The sequence below is a fragment of the Amphibalanus amphitrite genome, unplaced genomic scaffold, assembly GCF_019059575.1.
Source record: "Amphibalanus amphitrite isolate SeventyFive unplaced genomic scaffold, NRLGWU_Aamphi_draft 000034F_arrow, whole genome shotgun sequence".
In the NCBI taxonomy this organism is placed as follows: domain Eukaryota; kingdom Metazoa; phylum Arthropoda; class Thecostraca; order Balanomorpha; family Balanidae; genus Amphibalanus; species Amphibalanus amphitrite.
Window position 1 is genome coordinate 1,007,321 of NW_024881530.1, and position 21,496 is coordinate 1,028,816.

Genomic DNA, 21,496 nt, shown 5'->3' on the forward strand with positions numbered 1-21,496 from the left:
CGTGTTAGTGGACACGCAGAGAGATAGGGGACGACATGGGCCTGGTAACACCGCCCAACTGAAATTTGGATTACAATACAAGCGGCTTATAGCGCCAGCAAACGTCTCATTTGAACTTAGTTGCGCCACATTGGTTGCCAATTTATTGAATTAAGGTTATGTCTTTAAAATTCCTTCTTAGCTGTTCTTATGACGTCATTGGCTTTGGAAAAGGCATGAATGATTTTGAGCACTCAGGAATCTAATACAGGCTCTGAATGATTCATCTAACCGTTTCTGTGATTTGCATTTCTATTTCGAACAAAATATCGAAATTCCCATTTGCCTGCTTCAGTAGATAGTGATGTCTGCTGTTGCGATTTAGCTGTTATCTGCCGAAATTTTCAGAGGAGGCTTGTCGTAAGAATCCGAAAAGTCATGCGGCTTCTGGGAGTTACTTCTATAATGTTCCACGTTATAATGCATATTTACGATTTATATGACCGTTTGTCTTCTAAACACAACAGTGGCGCGGGAACCGGGGGGGCTAGGGGGGGCTGAGCCCCCCCAGCTTTTCGGCTGGGGGGGGCTCGTAATGTATTTGAGCCCCCCCCCCCAGCTGGAGGAATCGAAATCGGAAATCTACCAACATAATTTCATAGATTCATACATAGGCGTGGGAACCGGGGGAGGGGGCAGTGGGGGAAGCTTGCCCCCACAACTCTGCGGCCGTGGGGGCGGTGCCCCACAACGTTTCATGAGGCCAGGAACCGTTGGGCAGCTTGTCCTCCCCAAATTAGGGGTTGTGGGTCACAAAGGAAGAAAGCATGTAAGTGAAAAATCCACCTATTTCACTGGCTCGGCAACTCATTTGGCAGATTAAAACCTTTACTCCAGGTTGCCAAAACAGTAGTTTCTTCACTCAGCTCAGCTGAGACGGAATACCTCACTTTTTGAAAATATTTTCGTTTTTTTTTTGTTGTTGTTGAAAAGGCCAAGGTCTGAAAAATAAGTGGCCTAAAACCGGTGAGAAAACTAGATTTGGGGGTACCCTAGGTTGATTTCTATTATGGTTCAGCCCCCCCAGTCTGGAAGAAGTTCCCGCGCCACTGAAACACAAGATTGGCAAGTGGTAACACAAAAATATGCAACATATCAATGGCACTGGGTGATCGTTATTAGTTGCGAGTCTAGTGACGTAATGTAACCGTGCTAATGTAAATGCTCCAATTTTATTGCTTCTCCCCTGATTGTCGTGAAAACAGTTTTGAGACACTTCCGGGGGCTCTCTCTATCGTCTGGAGGTTTCGAAAGATGCTCTCCAGAGATGGCGCTAGTAAATTTGGCTGACATGACGTCATGCTAAAAAGTGATGGGTTTTGTGAGAGCAAATGTAATAATAGTTGAAAATTTTGTTCTTTTGCTTAATTAAGAAAACATAAATATACAATTGTTCAAAACAGCGTTTTCCTCATTCATCCTTCATTGTTTTAAGAGGAATATAGACAGTTTAAATATTTTTTCTTGACCGCAATTCGCACACGCACTAGATTAAAAGCTGGAGTTTTGTGCGTTCGTAAATCGTGATTTGAGAAAATAAGTTGACAATAATCTTTTGCACTTTTGCTTTATAATCATTTTTCAATGCAGATAAATGCATTAATTATTCGAAAATAGGCATATCTTTGAAATATTATGATTTTCCACAAGCAAGTTTTCCCAAAAACTTGAACTACTTACAACTGACGAACGCATCCAATAATCTGGATGTCTTAGGATGAGTTCGTCATTTTTTTCCCAGGGAAATACGATACAGTTCAAGCTACTTTACCGATTTATTAGAGTACTTTTGCCAATGAATTAATAAATAAATGACAACAATTAATCTCATTATCAACCATACTCGGAAGAATTTTCTTCGCATAAGCGCGAACACATCCGCGCTTTCATGAAAAGTCACGCCTGTAGATGTCAGGACTGCTGCTTTATGTTTCGCAAGGTGGCGCAGCGCGCAGGGTACCGACTACCGAGGCTGAGGTCTCCAGACTCTCCACCACGATTTAACTTGGAAATGGCCGATGGGGAAGGTCTCACCCAAAAACGGACGCCCTTTTACACAGCTGCATAAAGAGAATGAATTATTGGCATAGCTGACCACACGTCCCCTCCCCCTCTCCGCCCCAGCTCAATAGGAAATATCGCCTATTTTCCTTAGTCAGTTATATTCTGACTAATTTCTCACTCTTCCCAGTAAACCTTAACATGCATGATGCAGATGTCCACTGCGTAAGTCGTGTGCTTCCGTAAGTGTGCCAACTATATAGTGTTGCCTTCACTCTACAGTGCCTACTGCTTCCCCATTGTCGTTATAATTGGTGATTCTCAGGTCAAAAGTTACACAGTGGTCTCAGAGAACAATCGTTTCAACAAATTAACGATTCAAACCGTTGCATTCTACTTATATTCCGGTCACTGGTCAGTTCTGCTACTAAACGATTCCGGCAAAACACTCTTTAGGTTATGTATTAGCGAACCACCACACAAAATTCGCCCAATCAATGGTCAGTTATTACTGCTGGGCTGAACCGTCATACGCTATATAGCCTATTGCAGTCAATATTTTCAGAACGATACTGACTGACGAAACAACGTATTCGCGGATTCGCACATACGTTGGCACCCAGGTGGCCTGTCAGCAGCCGCACAAATCCGCACAGCGCAGCCGGGATTTGACATTGAGATGGTACACCGTAAAGCATGCCTTTCCACACAGGCACAAGCACAGGGAAGGGACACAAATTCTCAAAATCCAAACTTATTCCAATACTGGTCAATTACGAATAGGCATAAAGTTTTGAGGTTTTCTCATGTTCATTCTTCTTTCAACACACGCGGCAGACTGCAGCAGCTGCAGAACATCTCACAGAGCTGCGCTGGATGCAGTCATGAGCTGGGACACGGTTTGTGACCAATGACCGATCGGGGGTGCCAGCCTCCTCCCGGCACGCGATGCACTGGCCACCGCGCAGTCGATGTCGGGGCACCGCCGGCATTCGCCGACAGGGTTCCATCCGATTCGGTGTATTGGTGACAGCCCGAACAGTGACCCACGCGAAGCTGGCGGACGTCGATGGCCGATGAGCGATGCCCTTCCGCGACCGGCGGTGGCAGTCGGTCCCACATCAAGAACAGATACCAGTCATGCGGTCAGTCGGCGACGGCGCTGTCGCGAGCCGATCTGATGGTCGCGCGGTGGGCGTTGCCGACGTCCACCGGGACCGTCGACTGGGGGAGCGCGGCCGCCTCTTGGCCGCCGCCTCTGGTCGGCGAGCTCGTTGCGCTGTGGGACGGCATCCACTGCAAGTCGTTCACTGTGAAGCGGTCGTTTGACCGGACCTGGCAGGCGGGGAAAGGGGGCCTCAGATGAAGTAAAACCATCCCTCAGGCCAGCTTGAACTGGCTCTCCACCTCACCATGTTAGATAAGCGGACACCCTCGTGATCATCGCAGCGATGATTGCCAATTGGTGTGTCATTATGGGAGAGGATGCCAGCCTCCTTTGCTAGATAGTCTGCCTTTAATATAGTGCAGCCCGACCCATTGCCTGTGGCGCAGACTGGGCTTGATAATGCAGTGCAGGACACACCAAACGTAAGCGGCCATCTGTACCCCCTGTGCAGTAGGGCTGACTCAAGAGCCCAGAGTTGCCCTCCCCCACCATTCTGTGCACGTGATAACTGGATGGGACATGCCATGGTCAGCATCTGTTCAAAAGCTGCCCTAAGCATGTAAAGCTCCACTGGCATGCTCAAGCATGGTCACAGTCAGTTCTCACTTCTCAGTTGAACCTCCAATGGAAACCCATCACAAAGTAGAGATCAGGGCGCCTCTCACACTGCAGCACACTCAACGACTGAGGCACCATCTCATCACTTGCAGGTGGTTCTTGCCAGGAGCAATGCCAGCCACGCACATCAGGTGATAACAGCAGTGTACAACTGCAATCTACAAGCATCCATGTTCTTTCTGGTTTTCTCCTGTTGAGATCCACTGCCATGCATGAACTTGATGGGCTTTTGTTGCGCTCCTCCCATGTGCAGACAGGTTTCTGCTGAAACAAAGCAAAGCAAATGTGATTAATAATGGCCCTGTTTCACCATCCAGACACTGTGCACTGGTAGCTACGGCATACCATAGCATCACTCAAATGACGTTGCATGTGATCTCTTAGTTTATGATCAATCGCGTTTGGAACAGAGTGAGAGGTTCTGAAAAACCGTACCAAGAACAGAGGTTTGAGTTCAAATACTGCTAGCATGCTGCTGGTGCTGGTACCGCAGCGTGCTAGCGTTCTGGGATGCTGTCATAGCTTAGCGTCACAGTGAAGTTTGTTGACACTGCCATGGAAACCCAATGCTCTGACACACGCAGCGCACTGCAGTGCTGAGCACTGCAGTGCGTGCTCTGCCGTGAAACACCACCCATGAACGTTGGTTGCATGACCAGGATGGAGCAGTGTGGCAGACAGTGATTTTAATTTTAATTGCACTTCCTAGAGATTAAAATGTTGTTGGTGAAATTGCTATTCATTATTCCTATTACCATTGTCTAAATTTCACATTTCAAGACAGCATCAGCATTGACATGTTATATAAAATAAGGTTTAGACTTCAGGTGGTCCCGGGTTCAGCTATTAAGTAAAACAAGGGCAAAAAATTGTCAAAAAAAATATTTTAAAAAAATACCTGCCTTCATCAACACCTCATCTAATCTAACCTCATCCTCATCTAACAAGGCCCTAAAAGCAAAACGTTTGAATAACAATGTAATATTTTGCAACCGCTGCACCATTACTGTCACGTACGCTATCCCTAGATTGGTTGCTGGTAAGTAGTGGTTGTCGTCATCAACTCGTCATGCAGCAGCTGATTGGGATGGGCGGGGCCTATTTTTATCCAGGCGATAGAGAGAGCCCTTCCGGGTGGATGGGGTAGTGCCAGTGGTCTGTGTGAATGTGTGTTTGAGTGGAATTTGGTTGTTTTTCTTCATTTTCTGTCAGGATGAGTTGCTACATCAAAGTAGCAGAGGAAGAAAATGAGGAACCAATGGAAATACCGTGCGAAGAGGATATGGGTCTGTTGTTGACTACACTGGCGGCGCAGTTCCCGGGTGTATGTGGCCTAAAATATCGTACAGAGTCCAGAAGTTTGCGTGGTGTGCGTCTTGTGGATGGCAAATTTCAACCGCCAGACGGTGGCTGGGGAAATGTCGTGTACCTGTGCGTCTTTCCTAAAGGTAAGAATCTGACGACAAAGTTGGGCGGAGTCAGCTTTCACCAGAGGTGAGACTGTCAGCTCAGTAGGCGGAACTATGGTCATGAGTACCCAAATATAGGAACGTTCCCGTTTTTGGGAACGGAGTTCCCAAATATGGGAACGGGCGTTCCCATTTATGAGAACGGAAGGCAATTTTTCGGCCGTTCGCCCACTAAAACTCAAAAGTGCATCACGTCTCAAAAAAGTGCACGCTGATTGAAGTATCTACTAAATCTCCATAAAGTTATCTTTAATCTGACCGTGGAACAAGGAAATTGACCGTGGAATGATATTTTTAATGATTTTTTAAAAATGACAAAATGTTGAAAATATGGGTTATACGACATTTAAGGCGGGGAAGAGCAGAGGGATATTGATATAAATCCAAATATTGATAAATCCTATAAATAATTGGAGGGAGCAAGGCCGTATATTGGATGTTTTTTTTTGTGAATGTGTGATGAATTAGGCCATTATCAGGCCATTTATCATATTATAGTCTCACTCAGGGCCTTGGAACTTCAAAAGTGGTATAGTGTTCCGCTGCTACTACTTCCTGCACGTCTGCACGCTGCATGCTGCATCAACGAGGAGGCTGAGGAGCTGCACGCTGCTTCACCAGGTGCAAGCTGCTGCACCCCGCTTGCCTGCATCACCTGTTTGGGAGTAAGCAACTGGCGGCTCAAAGTTGGTCCTACTTCCTGCACTGCCTACTTGCACTCCTTGCCCTTGCTGTACTGGTGCTTTACTTACTGTCTGTGTGGCATGACACAAACACAAAGCTGCTTTGGTTCCTCTTGCTGACCACTCAAGCTGTCTGTGGAACATTGGTCCCACTTGCTGACCGCACGGACCGTCTGGTGCATTGGTCCCGCCTGCTGACCGCGCGGCCCGTCTGGTGCATTCGTCCCGCTTGCTGACTGTGCGGACTGTTGGTCCCTCTTGCTGACCGCGCAAGCTGTCTGTGGTACATTGGTCCCACTTGCTGGCCGCGCAGACCGTCTGGTGCATTGGTCCCGCCTGCTGACTGCGCGGCCCATCTGGTGCATTCGTCCCACTTGCTGACTGTGCGGACTGTTGGTCCCTCTTGCTGACCGCGCAAGCTGTCTGTGGTACCTTGGTCCCTTTTGCTGACCGCACCTGTTTTTTCTGTGCTGCATTGGTCCCGCTTGCTGACCGCACAAACTGTTTGCTGCCTGATATGCTTCTGTGATTTTTCTCTTCTTGCACACTGTGTTTTTTTTTATTATTGTGTATAGGTGGGGCTTGGTTTGAGTTGGTGGTGATTCTGATTGGACTCAGAATTCTCTGCAATCTTCCATCATGCCACTCACACGCTCTCCCCCAGGAGCTTTGGTACTGGATCCACTTGAAGCAGCCCCTGAACAACAGACACAGGGAGCTGTAGCGGCTGCAATCAGCTCCCTCCCACTTGACGCTGGTACAGCTGTGTCCCCGACTGTTACCAGACTAGCCCAGGGAATTGTGAGGAACAAGGCAATCTGTAGTGGGGGGCCGGGCGGTGCAACTTGTGGCTTGGAGGTGCGTGATGGCCAGCAGGGGGTTGAGTGCGACATATGTGGTGCCTGGTCCCATGCAGCCTGTCAGCGAATTTCCAAGGCAGCATATAATGCTCTCTCGAGACACTCATCTCTGGCATTCATTTGTGATGTTTGCCGACAGCGTCCAAACTTAAGTGACATCCAGGCAAAACCAGTCACAACTGATGCTTCAGTACAGGTCTTCCCAGATAAGCTTGAGCATCAGGACGACACACCGAAACAGACACGTGACGATGCAAACGCCTCACATGAGCGTCAAACCAAGGTTCCTGACTCTGTTTCTAGCCTTCAGGAAAGGATCCATGTGCTCGAGTCTTCTATCAAAGAACTGACTAAACTGGTAGGAGAGTCAAAGAAATCTATTGACATGATGCTCCAGGGACAGCAGCGACAGCAGCATGTGTCTCACCCCGTACAGCGCGGAACCTATGCTGAAGCAGTCAGGTCTCCACCTGAGGTGCGCCCTCAGGTCCATGGAGACCATCACCAGGCTGTCCTTGCTGGGGTCAACACTAGGGCCGGAAAGCCTCAATACACATCCACAAGCAACGACTACAGACATATTGTCAGGGCAGAACTGCGTGAAATGGAGGAGAGGAGGAAAAGAGTTTCCTCCCTCGTTGTACGGGGACTGAGAGCGGGCACAGCTAGAGAGGCAGTGACTAGGTTTACAGAAATCGCCTCCGCTCTGATGGGGGAACAGGTTGAGTTCACAGAAGTTTGCCGGATCAAAAGCGATGGTGACCTGTATAGGGGCAATGTTCACGACGGCAGAATTCGGAAGCTCATTTTGGATAATGCAAAACATCTTCGTGAGTCTTCGAACTCGCATGTCTTCATTCGTCGTGACCTCACGTTCCAGCAACGAGAGGAGCTCAGGGAACGCCAGAGCTCTAGGCCACACGTCTGGGTACAGTCCAGGTCTCAGAATGCAACTTCTCACTGGCAGATTGGCCAAACACGACACACACCCGAGGCAGACACTTCCCACTCTTATCATGAAACTGTTCCTAAGCAGGTGGCATCTTACCATGAAACTGTTCCCAAGCAGGTGGTACCTGCTCCTAACCCGACACTGGAGTCCGCTCAGTCTCCTCGTGTTGTGACAGCCCCGGATGCTCACCCTCCGGCTGACAGCGCTGGGGGGAGGGGAGACGGCCAGCACGTCCCCAGCTCTCCTCAGGGGCCCGGGGAGGGAAACTGATACGAGGCAGAGGTACTCCACGGACGTTCCGCCTACAACTAGTGCATTGCAATGTAAACGGCATTTGTAGCAAGCTTTCAATCATTCGTGAATCTCTGGTAAACTCGTTTAGACCTGGCATTCTATTGATCACAGAGTCCCATCTTACTCCTTCTGTGTCTAATGCAACTGTCTCCATCCCTGGCTATGAGCTACTGCGAAACGACTCTGGTGCCACATCTAAGCATGGCGTTTGCGCTTTTGTGGAAGAGGCCTTGAGATTTGATGAAGTAGATACAACACACCCTAACTGCCTGTCATTTAGACTGAGAAAGATGAACGTTCACATTTACGTGGTGTATCGACCCCCTTCATACTCTTCTTGCGAGAACCAGGCTTTAACTGATTTTCTTTTGACTAGTTGCACTGGGAAGGAAGTAGTCATTCTCGGAGATTTTAACCTCCCCTCGGTTGCCTGGATTGACCATAAACCCTGTGGGCAATTCTCAGCAGCTGATCGGACATTTGTTGACATGTTCATTGCCCTCGGACTTACGCAGTGGATACATGAGACCACGTTCCCGAGGTCTGGCAACGTTCTAGATCTTATTCTAACCTCCGAGCAGGACAGGATAACTACAGTACAAGTGCAGCCTCCCCCACCCGGATGCGATCACTGTAGTATTCACTGTGAGTATGTATTTGACATGGACATTCAGTTACACTCGCAACAACTCCTGAGACACCAGTGGCATCGAGGACAGTATAGTGCTATCAATGCATCTCTCAGCACTGTTGACTGGGACTTTGAGCTCAGACATATCTCCGCGCAAGACGCTTTTGTTAAGCTGCTGTCTATCTTAGAGCCCCTCGTTGACCAGTTCATTCCGCGAGCCGGTCAGGGTGGTGGGCAGCGGAAGATCCCCTGGAAGGCGAATCCCCCATCGTCGCTGAAACGTCTGCGAAAGGAGGCTTGGGAAAAATACAAAAGCCTTAGGTCAGAACATGGTAGGAAGTCGCATCTGACCACCCTGGCGCTGGAAGGTTTTCAGCAGGCCAACTCGCAACTTAGATCATTTGCCGCATCATCGCAAATTGAGTACGAGAAATCACTCATAGCAAGGTCTAGAGATAATCCCAAGCTGCTACACTCTTACATTAGACACAAGAAGCAGCTTCGCTCTTCAGTTGGTCCTCTTCGTCTCGACCCTGATACCATATCTGACGACCCCAAGGAGATGGCTGACTGCTTTTTGCATGTGTTTACTGGCATACACGCTACGACGATTCCAGATAAACCAGCTGCTCACCAGCGAAGTGATACTGTCATGGCTGACATTGACATTAGCCTAATTGACGTACATTCTACGCTCAGTAACCTTGATCCGAACTCAGCAATGGGCCAGGACGCCTTGCACCCAGCCCTGCTTAAGGCATGTGCTGCAACTTTATGCACACCACTTCTCATGATTTACAGGCAGTCTCTTCTGGAGGGAGCGCTGCCCTCGGCGTGGAAATCCTCGCTCGTCGTACCGATATTTAAGAAGGGTTCTCGTAACGACCCAATGAACTACAGACCAGTATCGCTCACGTCTGTATCTTGCAAAAGTCTTGAAAGGATAATTTCCAAAGAGCTCTACGCATTCTTCATTGCAAATCAGATCCTCAGTGACGAACAGTTCGGCTTTCGTCCAGGACGATCCACGGAAGACCAGCTACTCCTGACCTACGATGAGGTAACTGTAGCCTTAGATCTGGGTCATCCCGTTGATCTAGTTCTGTTCGACTTTTCAAAGGCTTTTGATGTGGTGCGCCATACTATTCTTCTAGAAAAACTCAGGTTAGTCGGTGTCCAAGGGCGACTTATCACATGGCTGACAGATTTCTTGGTGGGGCGTACGATGCAGGTTCTTGTTAAGGGCACCACGAGTTCAGCTGCGGAGGTTCGGAGTGGCGTTCCTCAGGGATCGGTTTTAGGACCCATTCTCTTTCTGGTTTACATCAACCACGTTGCGTCCAGTTTGTCGTGCAGTTATAAGATCTTTGCTGACGATCTTAAAGTATTTATCAAACTAGACAACGATAAACACAACACCAGTGAAGAGGCGCTACAAAAGGATATAGACTTGCTCCACTCTACGGCAGAGTCTTGGGGTCTCAGCATGAACCTCAGGAAGTGCGCCGTCATACGATTTAGGCGACGATTCCATGACTTCGAGCCCCGTGCATACACACTGGCTGGTGACACAATTCCCTGCGTTACGTCATGTAGTGACCTGGGTGTTATCATCGACAACGAGATGAAATTCCATGAACACTGTGCCAGCATAGCAGCGAAGGCTGGAGGAGTTGCTCACAATTTCTTGAAATCGACCAGGTGTCGCTCGCCTGACTTTATGACTCATATACTGAAATCTCACATTCGCCCCATTCTCGAGTACGCGTCACCGATCTGGAACAGTGGCTATGTACAGGATCTCAAAAGATTAGAGTCTGTTCAAAGGCTCTGGACTCGCAATGTGATTGGGCTCCGCAATATGGAATATGGTGATCGCCTAAAGGAACTTGACCTATTCTCTGTGAAGGGACGCCTCCTTCGAGCCGATATTATCAAATGTTGGAAGATTTTTCACGGCCACAGTAAGATATCCCCGGAGATCCTCTGGGATCTGGAGGCCGACAACAGAACGCGCGGGCATAGTAGAAAGATAAAAACGTGTCGGAGTCTTATAGATGCAAGGTCACGGTTTTTCACCCACAGAGTCGTGCGCGATTGGAATGCCCTCCCAGATTGGCTGGTGAACGAGGAGTCCCTGGTGCAGTTTAAAAAGGGACTGAAAGCCGCACTGGGCAGTAGATTGTACGAACACACAGGATAAGTGAAGGCAAACGATCCACATCTCATCCTTCACCCCCCCCCCCCCCCCCCCAGGTAAGCGCCCCACCCTTCCCAAGTTGGGGCGGGGTTATACGCGCCTGGGCTACCTATCATATTCCGCCCTTACCCCCTAGGTAGCTGCTGCCCGCCCTTCTCGAGCTGGACCGGGTGGACTAACCTAGGTTACCTATCCTGACCTTTCCTTCCGAGAACGTATCACATTTCGGTACCCTCTTTTCTCATTTACATAATTGATCATCTTGTCTAGGTCTAGGATTCTGGCACTTAAAACACGCACCAGTTTTCTTTTTTCAGTGTTTTACCAAATGCAGACGCACCATTCCAATTCCTTGCCTGAGGTCCAGCCATCTGCCCACCCAAGGAATTGGCGCGTCTCTGCACGCAATAGGTTTCCACTCCTTCCTTTACGAGCCGAGGTTGTGGAAACCTAACAGGTGAGTTTAACAGGTGAGTTTAACATGCAATTTTAAGGAAAATGAAGCATTTTTTAGTTTGAGGTTAAGTATAATAATTTTCGCCTGGTTATGAACTTTCATACTATCGACACCAGATGCTGACAAATGCAAGCGAAGACGCGGACGGTCCCGAGGTAATATTGTTGACTTTTGGTGTCGGGGCGGACGACCGCGTGGAACGTGAGTGAATTTACCGAACTACTGTTGTAAACTCAGTTTAAGCGGTTGAAAATTATCCAGCTGTATTTTATCAACCTTGAAAGACATATTTTATTTGGATGCTAGCTGTTAAGCATTGCTTTTAAGGAGCGTCATGAGCGTGGCTTTTGTCTTCGGTATTTTTAAGCACGATCGTTTTGGGGGAATTTCTTTTATGCAGGTCGCCCTGTGTGGCTTATTTATAATTTTTATGCTGATTTTGATCATTTCTCGTGCCCATCCTACCAGGCTTTTTGCCACTTACACTCATTAAGAAAGGAAAAAAGTAGATTTATATTGGTACTAGGTGTTTTGAGAGTGAAACATTTCAGCGTTCCCATTTTTGGATACTTACTTGTGCTCATCAACTATCAGTGTTAAACAGACAGGTGTTTTACATGCCTCCACCCTCGGCGCGGACGGTGTATATAGGTATGGAAGACCTTGTTGAACATCGCTGAGCGTTGTGAATTACGTAATCCTGCAGAGGGGGGCGTGCCCGTTGCGAGATCGACGGGAATAAAAGCGCAGAAGACCGGGCGGAACATGCGACGGTCTTGCCGGAAAGGTCATCTGATGATTGTTGCGTTAACAATAATTTGCGGCGTTGGACGTGATGCTTGTTAATGAAAAGAGCCCCTGAAAGCCGTCGGTGAAATCGTTCCCAATTTTGGGTACGCCGTTCCCATAATAAGGAACGCTTGCAGCGCCAGTGTACGAGAGCGTTCCCAAATTTGGGCTCGCGGCCCGTATGATGGACTGCTTTAGAAATAGGGGAACGATTTGAAACTACGATGGGCCTTACAATATCAAACTCTTTCCCAACAATATTGAGACAAATATCAGGCGGTTCACGATCGTTTTATATTTTTTGGACGTCATTTAACGGTTCTTTTTCTTGTTTTAAATAATGCCTACATGGCGTTCCCATATTTGGGTTTATCGTTCCCAAAGATGGGAACGAAAATGCGTTCCCGAAAATGGGTACGCTTGACCATAGTTCCGCCTACTGAGCTGGGGCTCAGATGCACCACTCAGAATCAATGAGCTGTTGAGGTCTACAAACAACTTATTCTTGCTTGAACTTGTTCTTGTGGTGTTCTTGGTGGTTTCCTAGTTCAGGTCAATATGAATGAAACATGGTATTTGGATTGAATATTGAAATGTGTTGATATTTATCAAGAGTCAAGGTTGGTCATCTTGACTGTGCATTGAATCATGAATGTTTTATATTTGCCAGAAGTTGTTCTGGCTCTTCTCCATTCTTATAGCTAATCTAATCATCAGTCATATAATGTAACAATAAGGAATTTGACTAAGAAGGGAAGAAGGGTCATACCTAGTTCCTACTTCTCACTTTTGTCTCCACATGCATATCAGTCCTTGGCACTCATCCTATTTTATGATAGTAAGAAAGTTCAACAACTGTCATTTTGAAGCTGTTTTAATTCCCTGAAAAACATTTTCCAGTTGTAATTTAACTGTCATTAGATTCAATTGTGTTAACTACATGGTCATTATGCAATAAGTGATTGTTCATGTAAAATAAAGCTGGAAAGGTGTTGATCCTTCATAATTTAAGATCACTATTCTCCTCAGATATTGTGAACATGCTTGTCTTTGCTATTGTGCCTTGATGCTGACAGTATTTCGGATTTCCTCTGTTTCAGAAAATCCTGAAGGTAAGTTACAGCACAGGAAGTTCAGCATAATCGGCAGGGAAAAGGGTTTACTAAAATAGCAAAAGTAGCTGCAACTTAGCAATAAAATATTGAACAAAATTGTTAGTGTGTCAGGGGTTTGTATGTTTATTGAGAACTCTGAATGACTGTTTTGAATCAAAGTCTGTTGAGTCCAGCTGAAAGTTGTTAAGCCATGAAGGGATATGCTCTTGTGTTATGTGTACCTGCATATTGATTGTGTAGAAATAATTTATCAGCTTTGCTCTTTTGATTGTTGTATTTATTTACCTATGCTTTTATATAAAAGAGGTTTGGTTATTGTTAAGCAGTTCCTTTTTGTGTCATCCTCAATAAGCCCTTGTATGAAATTGAATACAGAACCTAACCATTGTATTTCAAACTGTTGCAGCTTATTAATGAAAGGAAAATCCCACATGAATTTGTCATTTTTTAAACTTATTTTGTTTGGGTATCATCCCATTTGTAAATATGAGATACCTAAACTCATAAACTTCCTAGCTATCCATGATAAGTTGATGTCCCATTCCTCATTGTTGTTGAGGTATTCTCCCACCACCCATTTATCGGCCCCCTCCCCCTCAGAAAACAAACGCAAAAATGACGAACTGCTCGAGTCTGGCCTGGCCAAGACCAAGCGTCTGGAGCTGAAACAAAAGTGTTCGGACCTGATCGTGCTCGGCCTGCCATGGAAAACCACCGAACAGGAGCTGCGCGAGTACTTCGAGCCTTTCGGCGAGGTCCTTATGGCCCAGGTGAGGGTGCGAGGCACACATGGGGGGGGGGGGGGGGTAGAGGCAGGGGAGGGTTTTAGATTGTAGTGAGCGTAGCAAGACTGCTGGGCACAGACGCGACATTTGCTATCTTCGGAAAATAAAAAACGTGTTTTTATTGTTGAATGTCCCGGGCGCGACTGAAAGCAGAGACAATGGCCCCGTGATCGCCTTGCAATGCAGAGCTCTGAAAGAACCTTCTCCGACTGTTGTCCGCTCGTCCGCGAGTGGCCACCGTAGGTGACGCTCCAGACCACAGTGAACGATCACTTCGTGATATGACGGGAGCACTCAGTGTGCGAGTGGCTTGCAACATCAACGACGGATTTCTGAGTGTGAAGCTGTCCTTAGGTCGGAAGTAAAAGTTGAGCAGTCTTTGTTCGGAAGGTTTTCCTCTCAGGGATGGGACGGTTACCGACTTACGAGACCGCCCGTGGCGTTGTTAACTGTATATTTGACTTTCGCCGCTCCCGGAAACTGAAGATGGGTCTCACTCTCAACTAGAAGTGACGAGTCGTCTAGTAGACGATGGTACGTCTTCTCCACGTGGCACGATGGGTGAATGACAGATCCGCCGGTCCCGGAGACATGGCGATTTGTGGGCTATCTTATCAAGGTATATGTTTTCTGAGACAACGAGATGACAGTGCAGAATAGCGCGTTTCGCCTGCCAGTTGGAAGTTGGAGGGGGCGTGGTAACTGGTACTTGATATTGTTACATTTGGCAATCCTCTCATTTTAAACGGGATTACTGTCTCGGGGTTTTGAAAATCGGTTACCTAATTTTTTTAGTATCGGCGGCAAAGGACATGAAGGAACATCTGATCGCGGGGATGATGTGTTGTGTGCTCTCCTGACACCCCGCTCCCGGGTTATTCAGCCCCACCAACCAGGGGCGGTGAGGACCGGGCGGACCGGCGAGTGACCGGTGGCCGGTGTCTAGGGCCGGTCTGTAGCGTGCCGCCAGTTTCACCGTCAGTTGCCAGGCCCGGTGTGAACAGTACGACCGCGGGCGATGGGGCCGGCGGCGGCGGTGTGTTTTGCCGGTGCCCGGAGCCGTATTGACCGCCGCCCCGCCCCCGCCCGCGGCGCCGCCACTGCCGCCGCCCCCGCCCCCGCCCGCGCTCCCGCCACTGCCGCCCGCTGCGGCCGTTTGTTAGGGGCTGTATGTGGGAGAGCCTTGACGCGAAGTTCCGGAAGAACTTTAGATGGGAATGCCTGCATAGTTCCTATGGCGGATACCTACTAGACGGCCCATTGCGTTCCGCGGGATATCGTCCCGCATTGATGAGCTTTGTGGATGGTGGGTGGATGTAATGGGCCTTGGGAGCAGGTAATTGTAGGTGGGATTAGGTGAAGCGTAGTCTCGGCTCTCATGGCACTAACCGGATAATGTTTTCAACGTTGGGCCCCATCGGTGAATGGGTTCGAACTCTTCCGATCGTTGGGTTTTCGGAAACTAAAAACTCTATTGCCAGCGATTTCATTTCATGTCAGAGACTGGATGATGCCTTCCATCGAGCGATGGCATTGACTTTGGTCGCAACTGGTTCGATTACTTTGATTACTCAGTTCAACCCGCAATCGTCACCTGGCTGTATTGACGTCCGTAGCTCACTTCGTGAGTTTTCCGATCATCCAAGGTCAGTGTCATAGTGGCAATATCACGAAACGAAAGGACGTCTCTGATATAAAGTTGCTGACACATCGTTTGTAAGTTGTAACTGATGTGACTGAAGGAGTCGCAGTAGAGTTGCTACTATTGATCTGTGAGGTGCTGATGCGCCGCTGACGCTTTTGCTTATTAGCTGGTTTGATGAGCTGAGGAAGACTCCAATGCCAGCCCATGCTGTCAGATTGATCTTATCCGGCTTGAAATCAAACGTCCTTGCTTCTCTGACCTGAGACGCAACCCTCTTTTGGTCACTGATATATCTTATGATGATCTGAACAGCATTAAAGGTAGTGTGCCACCTTTGAAAGATTTCCCATTTTATTTTTCCTAGGATAAGAAGCTTCTGTTTTTACCTAATATCGCAAAAAAAAAATCAAAAATGAGCCTGGAATAGTGCCTTTTTCGCCTAAAAGTTTATCGGTTTTTAAATATGTATAACAACTGTAGTGGGCTCACCTGCAAACAGGCGTCGGGCAACAATCGCGAATGCGGCGCACTTGTGACAATAAGCAAAGGTCATTATAGTGTTACGACCATACGACGTACGGGAATGAGTTATCAGCTGTCTAATCGTAGACAACACAATGTCGAGCCTTAAACTGTAAGCCTGTATTGGTATTGTTTCTTAAATTTGGCTGTCGAACATTAAGTTGTGGTTTGAAATATGATTTTATGTAAAATAATTGATATGAAACAGCCGTCTCTTAAGTTATGACCCCATTACACCACACGCAAGTGGCAGAAATGACAATGATCAGCTGACGCATTTTTCTTGGCCGAATTCAGAGCGCGCGGCCCGACGCACCACGCGTATTTGGAAATTCCGACCTCGACGAGCATCAGAAGCCAACTAACAGGCGTGTTCGAAACCGCAGGAGCTGATGATGAACGGGTTTATCGAAACTTGATTGGATGAGCATATCGGTAATAGCGATTTCAGTGTGTGCATTTATTGTTCATAGTGGTGTGAAATGTGGTTGGGGTACGACCGACAACCCGTCGGGGCGAATTTCGCACTGGGGTACTCAAAATTTGAAGAATTTAAGACGTTTCCATGAGTTTTGAAGGTATGGATAAGTTCTAAAAATCCGGTTCTCCTTATCTGGGCCATTAACTCCATACGGTCCAAGAAAGCTGGCACACTACCTTTAAAAGCTGTAAACGAGCAGCTGTGTCTGTTCGGCTTCGGTCGGCTTGCTATGTTGTGACCACTGGTATCATCTGATGTCCTTCGGGTGCCTGTTTGGCGTCAGCTGATGCATCGAGCTGTATCAACATTGCCTGACTTTCACCTAAGCCGGCCGTGACTGTTGTTGGTGGTAATAATGATTGATGTGTAACTACGGCCGACCTTAAGTGACTCGCAAAGCTCACCAAACCATGACCGAGAGACGTCAGCTGATGTGCGCCGCAGAGTGACGCTCACGTCGGCTGATGTAGATCGTATGAGTGACGCTCGTCAGCTGATTTACAATTGTACGGCCTATGAGTGACGCTGCCGTCAGCTGACCTCCCGCCTGACTCACATCACCTGAGTCCCAGCTGTGTGTCGACCCAGCTGCACCTCTGTGCAGTGGAGCGTCTCTGAGCTCCGATGGGCGGCGCCGAGCCGTCTGGCGTCCCGGCCCGGCCGACCGACTCGGACCTATCGATCAGACGGAGACGCGACCGGCCGAGCCGCGGGACAGGACATTCTCCGAAACGGGATGTCTCGCGAGGGCTGATCACGAACGGGAACGAAGGGAGGGTAGACTAGAATAGATGGAAGGGTAAAAATAGCGCGTGTTGTGATGGCTCAATATGGGGATGTTTTGGTGTTTGTGTGTGATGAAATGGTCAGTATGTCTATGAGGTATCGGGCTTATCTAATGTTTTGATCTAAACATTGCCTCACGGAAAAAAATCACGAAGCAGATGACTGCAAGTTTCCGTCGAGCGCTTATTATTGAATCACTGAGAATGCCGGCACATGTAACCCGTCCTGTGCCACATAGACGTTATCATATGACCCACGTCTACGTTCTGTTCACAGGTGAAGAAGGACCCCAAGTCAGGACAGAGCAAGGGCTTCGGTTTCATCCGTTTCGGCTCGTTTGAGTCTCAGATGCGCGTTCTGAGCCAGCGGCATATGATCGACGGACGCTGGTGCGACGTCAAGATCCCCAACTCTCGCTCCATGGTAAGAAACGGCGCACCTGTGGGGGACACACTCCACTGTAAAAAGGGCAGCTGTGTGATACGCTCTTTGTTAAAAAAGGAGGCAGGGGACGCTCTTTGGTAAGAAATGGGACAGTTGGGATGTCAACTCGGTGGTTAGAGACGGGACAGTTGGAGCGAGGGGAGGTAACAGGTCCATGACTGGCGACGAAAAGTAAAGAAGGAGAGGTAACAGAATGCAGACCTATCGTTGGGGACAAAATAAGGGTAGGGAGGCCGGTTGCATGGCTAGGGACAGGCCTCAGTGTTAGTGTGTAGGAAGGGGACGCTTTGTTGTGAGGGCAGGGCAGGAAGTCGTTACTTGATTGCGAGTAATGAGCTGTTGTGGTTATGTCGACTAGTCCGTTAGAAATGTCGTAAGTAACCCTAGAAATTGCACGGTGAATCCCCTAATGCGTCATTGGCTGTAGCTAACGGTACCTACAACATGCTGTCTGTATTGCTTTGGCGAGGAAAAAGTCGAATCTGTAGCAGTAATACAATGTCTTGGACCTTCCTGGATGCTGCTTCCTGTTCTATGGTGACCATTACGACTTGCAAGTATTTATAACGCATTCATGACGCCCACCAATCACCATCGCTTCAGTTTCTCGCTATCTAGCCATTCGCGAGTAGAGGATAACAGCACGGTCCTGTCCTGCCCACACCCCGCGTGATCTACGTGTCCGCTGTTGACTCTGTTGTCGGTTGCGGTCTCTGAGTAAGCCATTATGTCATCAGTTCGCCATTTTCGCCGACATCATCATCATGTGACGTCATTAAAGTAATCGGGTGTGGGAGGGTGCGGTGGAGCTGTAGCGTGTTGGAGTTGAATTAGATATGACACGGGTGGATACATTTATTGCACAGACCTCTACGTACAGAGGCCAATGTCTGATTGATGTTTCAGGACATGTTATCACGGTATGCCCTCCTCAACTGCTGCAGTGGTGGTCCCCCCCTCTCTCTCTCTCCCTCCCTCCCTCCCCCCTCGTCTCTGCATTCTCACCATTGCAGCCTGCCGACAGCTCAGCGGCGGTGACGCGATTCTATCAACGGCCTCCGTTCCATTGTTTTATTGCTGCCGGAGCGCACGGTGCGCCGGGCTGTCGCTAGGAATGAATGGGGTGGGAGTCAGCTGGGGATGCAATATTCTGGAACTTTGACTGCTGAATGATAGTGGATCGCCGACATAAGTCGCTATGGTGCAATCACACTCATCCTGAGCGTTTGTGTTGCCCAGTTACAGTGACTTTGTGAAGGTATTTTCTCGATTTGCCAGGGCTAAATAGCTGTATATTATCGAGTTGCCCTGCTCGGAGTGTCATTGTACGACGTTCACAATGCTATATAAGCCAGCTGTGCGTCCCCTGCGGCCGTCTGACACTCCCCCCCCCCCCCCTCCACCCCTGTGTTCCCCAGGAGGGACAGCAGCACCAGGTGCCCTGTAAGGTGTTCGTCGGACGATGCTCTGACGATATCACCCCGGACGACCTGCGCGACTACTTCGGACAGTTCGGTGAGGTCACAGACGTCTTCATCCCCAAACCGTTCCGCGCATTCGCGTTCGTCACTTTCCTGAACCCTGACGTTGCTCAGAGTTTGTGCGGAGAGGATCACATCATCAAGAACACGTCGGTGCTTGTCAGTAACGCGGCGCCGAAGACGGACCACGCGGCACGTCACGGGTTCGGACGCGGCCACCTGCGTGACGCCGGCCGTCCGGGGATGGGTGGATACGGCCCGGCACAGCACGGCTACGGCAGCCAGGGCATGAACGGCGGCTGGGGCGGCCAGCACCAGAGCGGTCGCGGCACCGAGATGCCCAACCTGGCGGCGCTCGGCACCTCGCTGGGTATCGGCGGCAGCATGGGCCAGGGCGGCCACCAGGGAATGGCTGGCGGCCAGGGCCCCAACCCGGCCCAGATGGGGGTCGGTGCGCTGAACCTCGGCCTGAACCCGCTGGCGGTGGCGGCGGCGCTCAACCAGGCCGGCTGGGGCCTGCTCAGCAATCTGCCCGGCCAGTCGCCCGACACACCGATGGCCTACAGCCAGGCGGGGCCGGCGCCGGCCAGCCAGGCTGCTCAGGGACCGCCGTCAATGGCGCCCAGCAGCCAGGCGGGCGGCGGACCGGCCGGCGGCAGCTTCCTCAACTGGATGAACCAGGGCGCCGGCGCCGGAGGTGATGCCGGTATGCCGCAGCCGCCCGGTAGTCAGCCGCCGGGCGCCGGAGCTGGCTGGCCTCAGCGCTCTGACCAGAAGCCAACCGGCGCCGCCTATAACCGTAATCCCACCTACGATGTCTAGGTGACGATCGGCGAGGGATGGCGCTCAGAGCGAATGAGGCAGGAGGGAAGAGAGAGAGAAAAAGAGCAACCGATAGAGCGCGCGCAGAGTACGAGCGAGTGCGAGGCAGACCGAGCGAGGGCACGCGAGGGTCGCGGCGCCCGGTGTTAACCTGTGGCTTTTGTTATTGTTACTGGTGTGCAGTATGGTATGGGACGAGGGGCGCGCCCGCTACCACTCTGTAGCCGGGCGGCGGCGGCGCCCGGGGCCGGTAGGTACTCTCACCGGCAGGGCAGGGTGGCCGGCCGCCCCCAACATGATACACTACAGGGTGGGCCAAAAAAAGTGTGTCACTTTTCAGCAGTAATTTCTCGAAAGTGGTAAGAGATACGAAAAAGAAACTTTCACATCTTAAAGAAAATCGTTTGACAAATTATATGATACCAATTTTGTGGAAAAGTTTCAATCGAACTGACGTTGCCATCATCGATTTAAAAAACGGGATCTGTGCGTCTCTTTATTTGCGCATGTGCTCGAAGTGGGCACCCCCACGCTGAAGGCACATCTGAACGCGCTCCAGGAAGCTGGCGCCCACCCTCTCCGCGGTGTCTGCTGGCACAACACGCACGTACTGCTCGACGCTGACACGCAGCTCCTCCAGGCCACCGGGCTTGTTGTGGTGCCGCTGTCCTTGCAGGCTCCCCAAAACCAGTAGTCCAGCGGGTTGAGGTCAGGACTGTGAGGAACCCACTGCTTTTCGCTTCCCTTGGAGATCACGCGGCAACCGAAGAGCTCTTGGAGCAGCTGCAGTGTCTCTCGGGCCGTGTGCGGTGGCGCTACATCTTGCATGAACAGAGCTTGTAGCGTGATCACCAATGGAAGCGAAAAGCAGTGGGTTCCTCACAGTCCTGACCTCAACCCGCTGGACTACTGGTTTTGGGGAGCCTGCAAGGACAGCGTCTGCCACAACAAGCCCGGTAGCCTGGAGGAGCTGCGTGTCAGCGTCGATCAGTACGTGCGTGTTGTGCCAGCAGACACCGCGGAGAGGTGGGCGTCAGCTTCCTGGAGCGCGTTCAGATGGCCCTTCAGCTTGGCGGTGCCCACTTCGAGCACATGCCCAAACATAAAAGACGCACATATCCCATTTTTGAAATGGTGATGGCAACATCAGTTCGACTGAGACTTTTTCATAAAATGGGTATCATATAATTTGTCAAACGATTTTCATTTAATTGTGAAAGTTTCGTTTTGGTATCTCTTACCACTTTCGAGAAA

The 21,496-nt window shown here is 49.5% G+C and overlaps 1 protein-coding gene across 1 annotated transcript; it reads left to right on the forward strand.

The window, feature by feature from the left end:
- The first annotated feature begins 1,186 nt into the window (after positions 1-1,186).
- LOC122369866 (TAR DNA-binding protein 43-like) lies at positions 1,187-20,542 on the forward strand. Its single transcript, XM_043344961.1, has 6 exons — positions 1,187-1,254; positions 4,954-5,274; positions 13,262-13,273; positions 13,877-14,046; positions 17,772-17,918; positions 19,358-20,542. The coding sequence occupies exons 2-6, from the start codon at positions 5,040-5,042 to the stop codon at positions 20,240-20,242; spliced, it is 1,449 nt and encodes a 482-aa protein (XP_043200896.1). The 5' UTR covers positions 1,187-1,254; positions 4,954-5,039; the 3' UTR covers positions 20,243-20,542.
- The last annotated feature ends 954 nt before the right edge of the window (positions 20,543-21,496 follow it).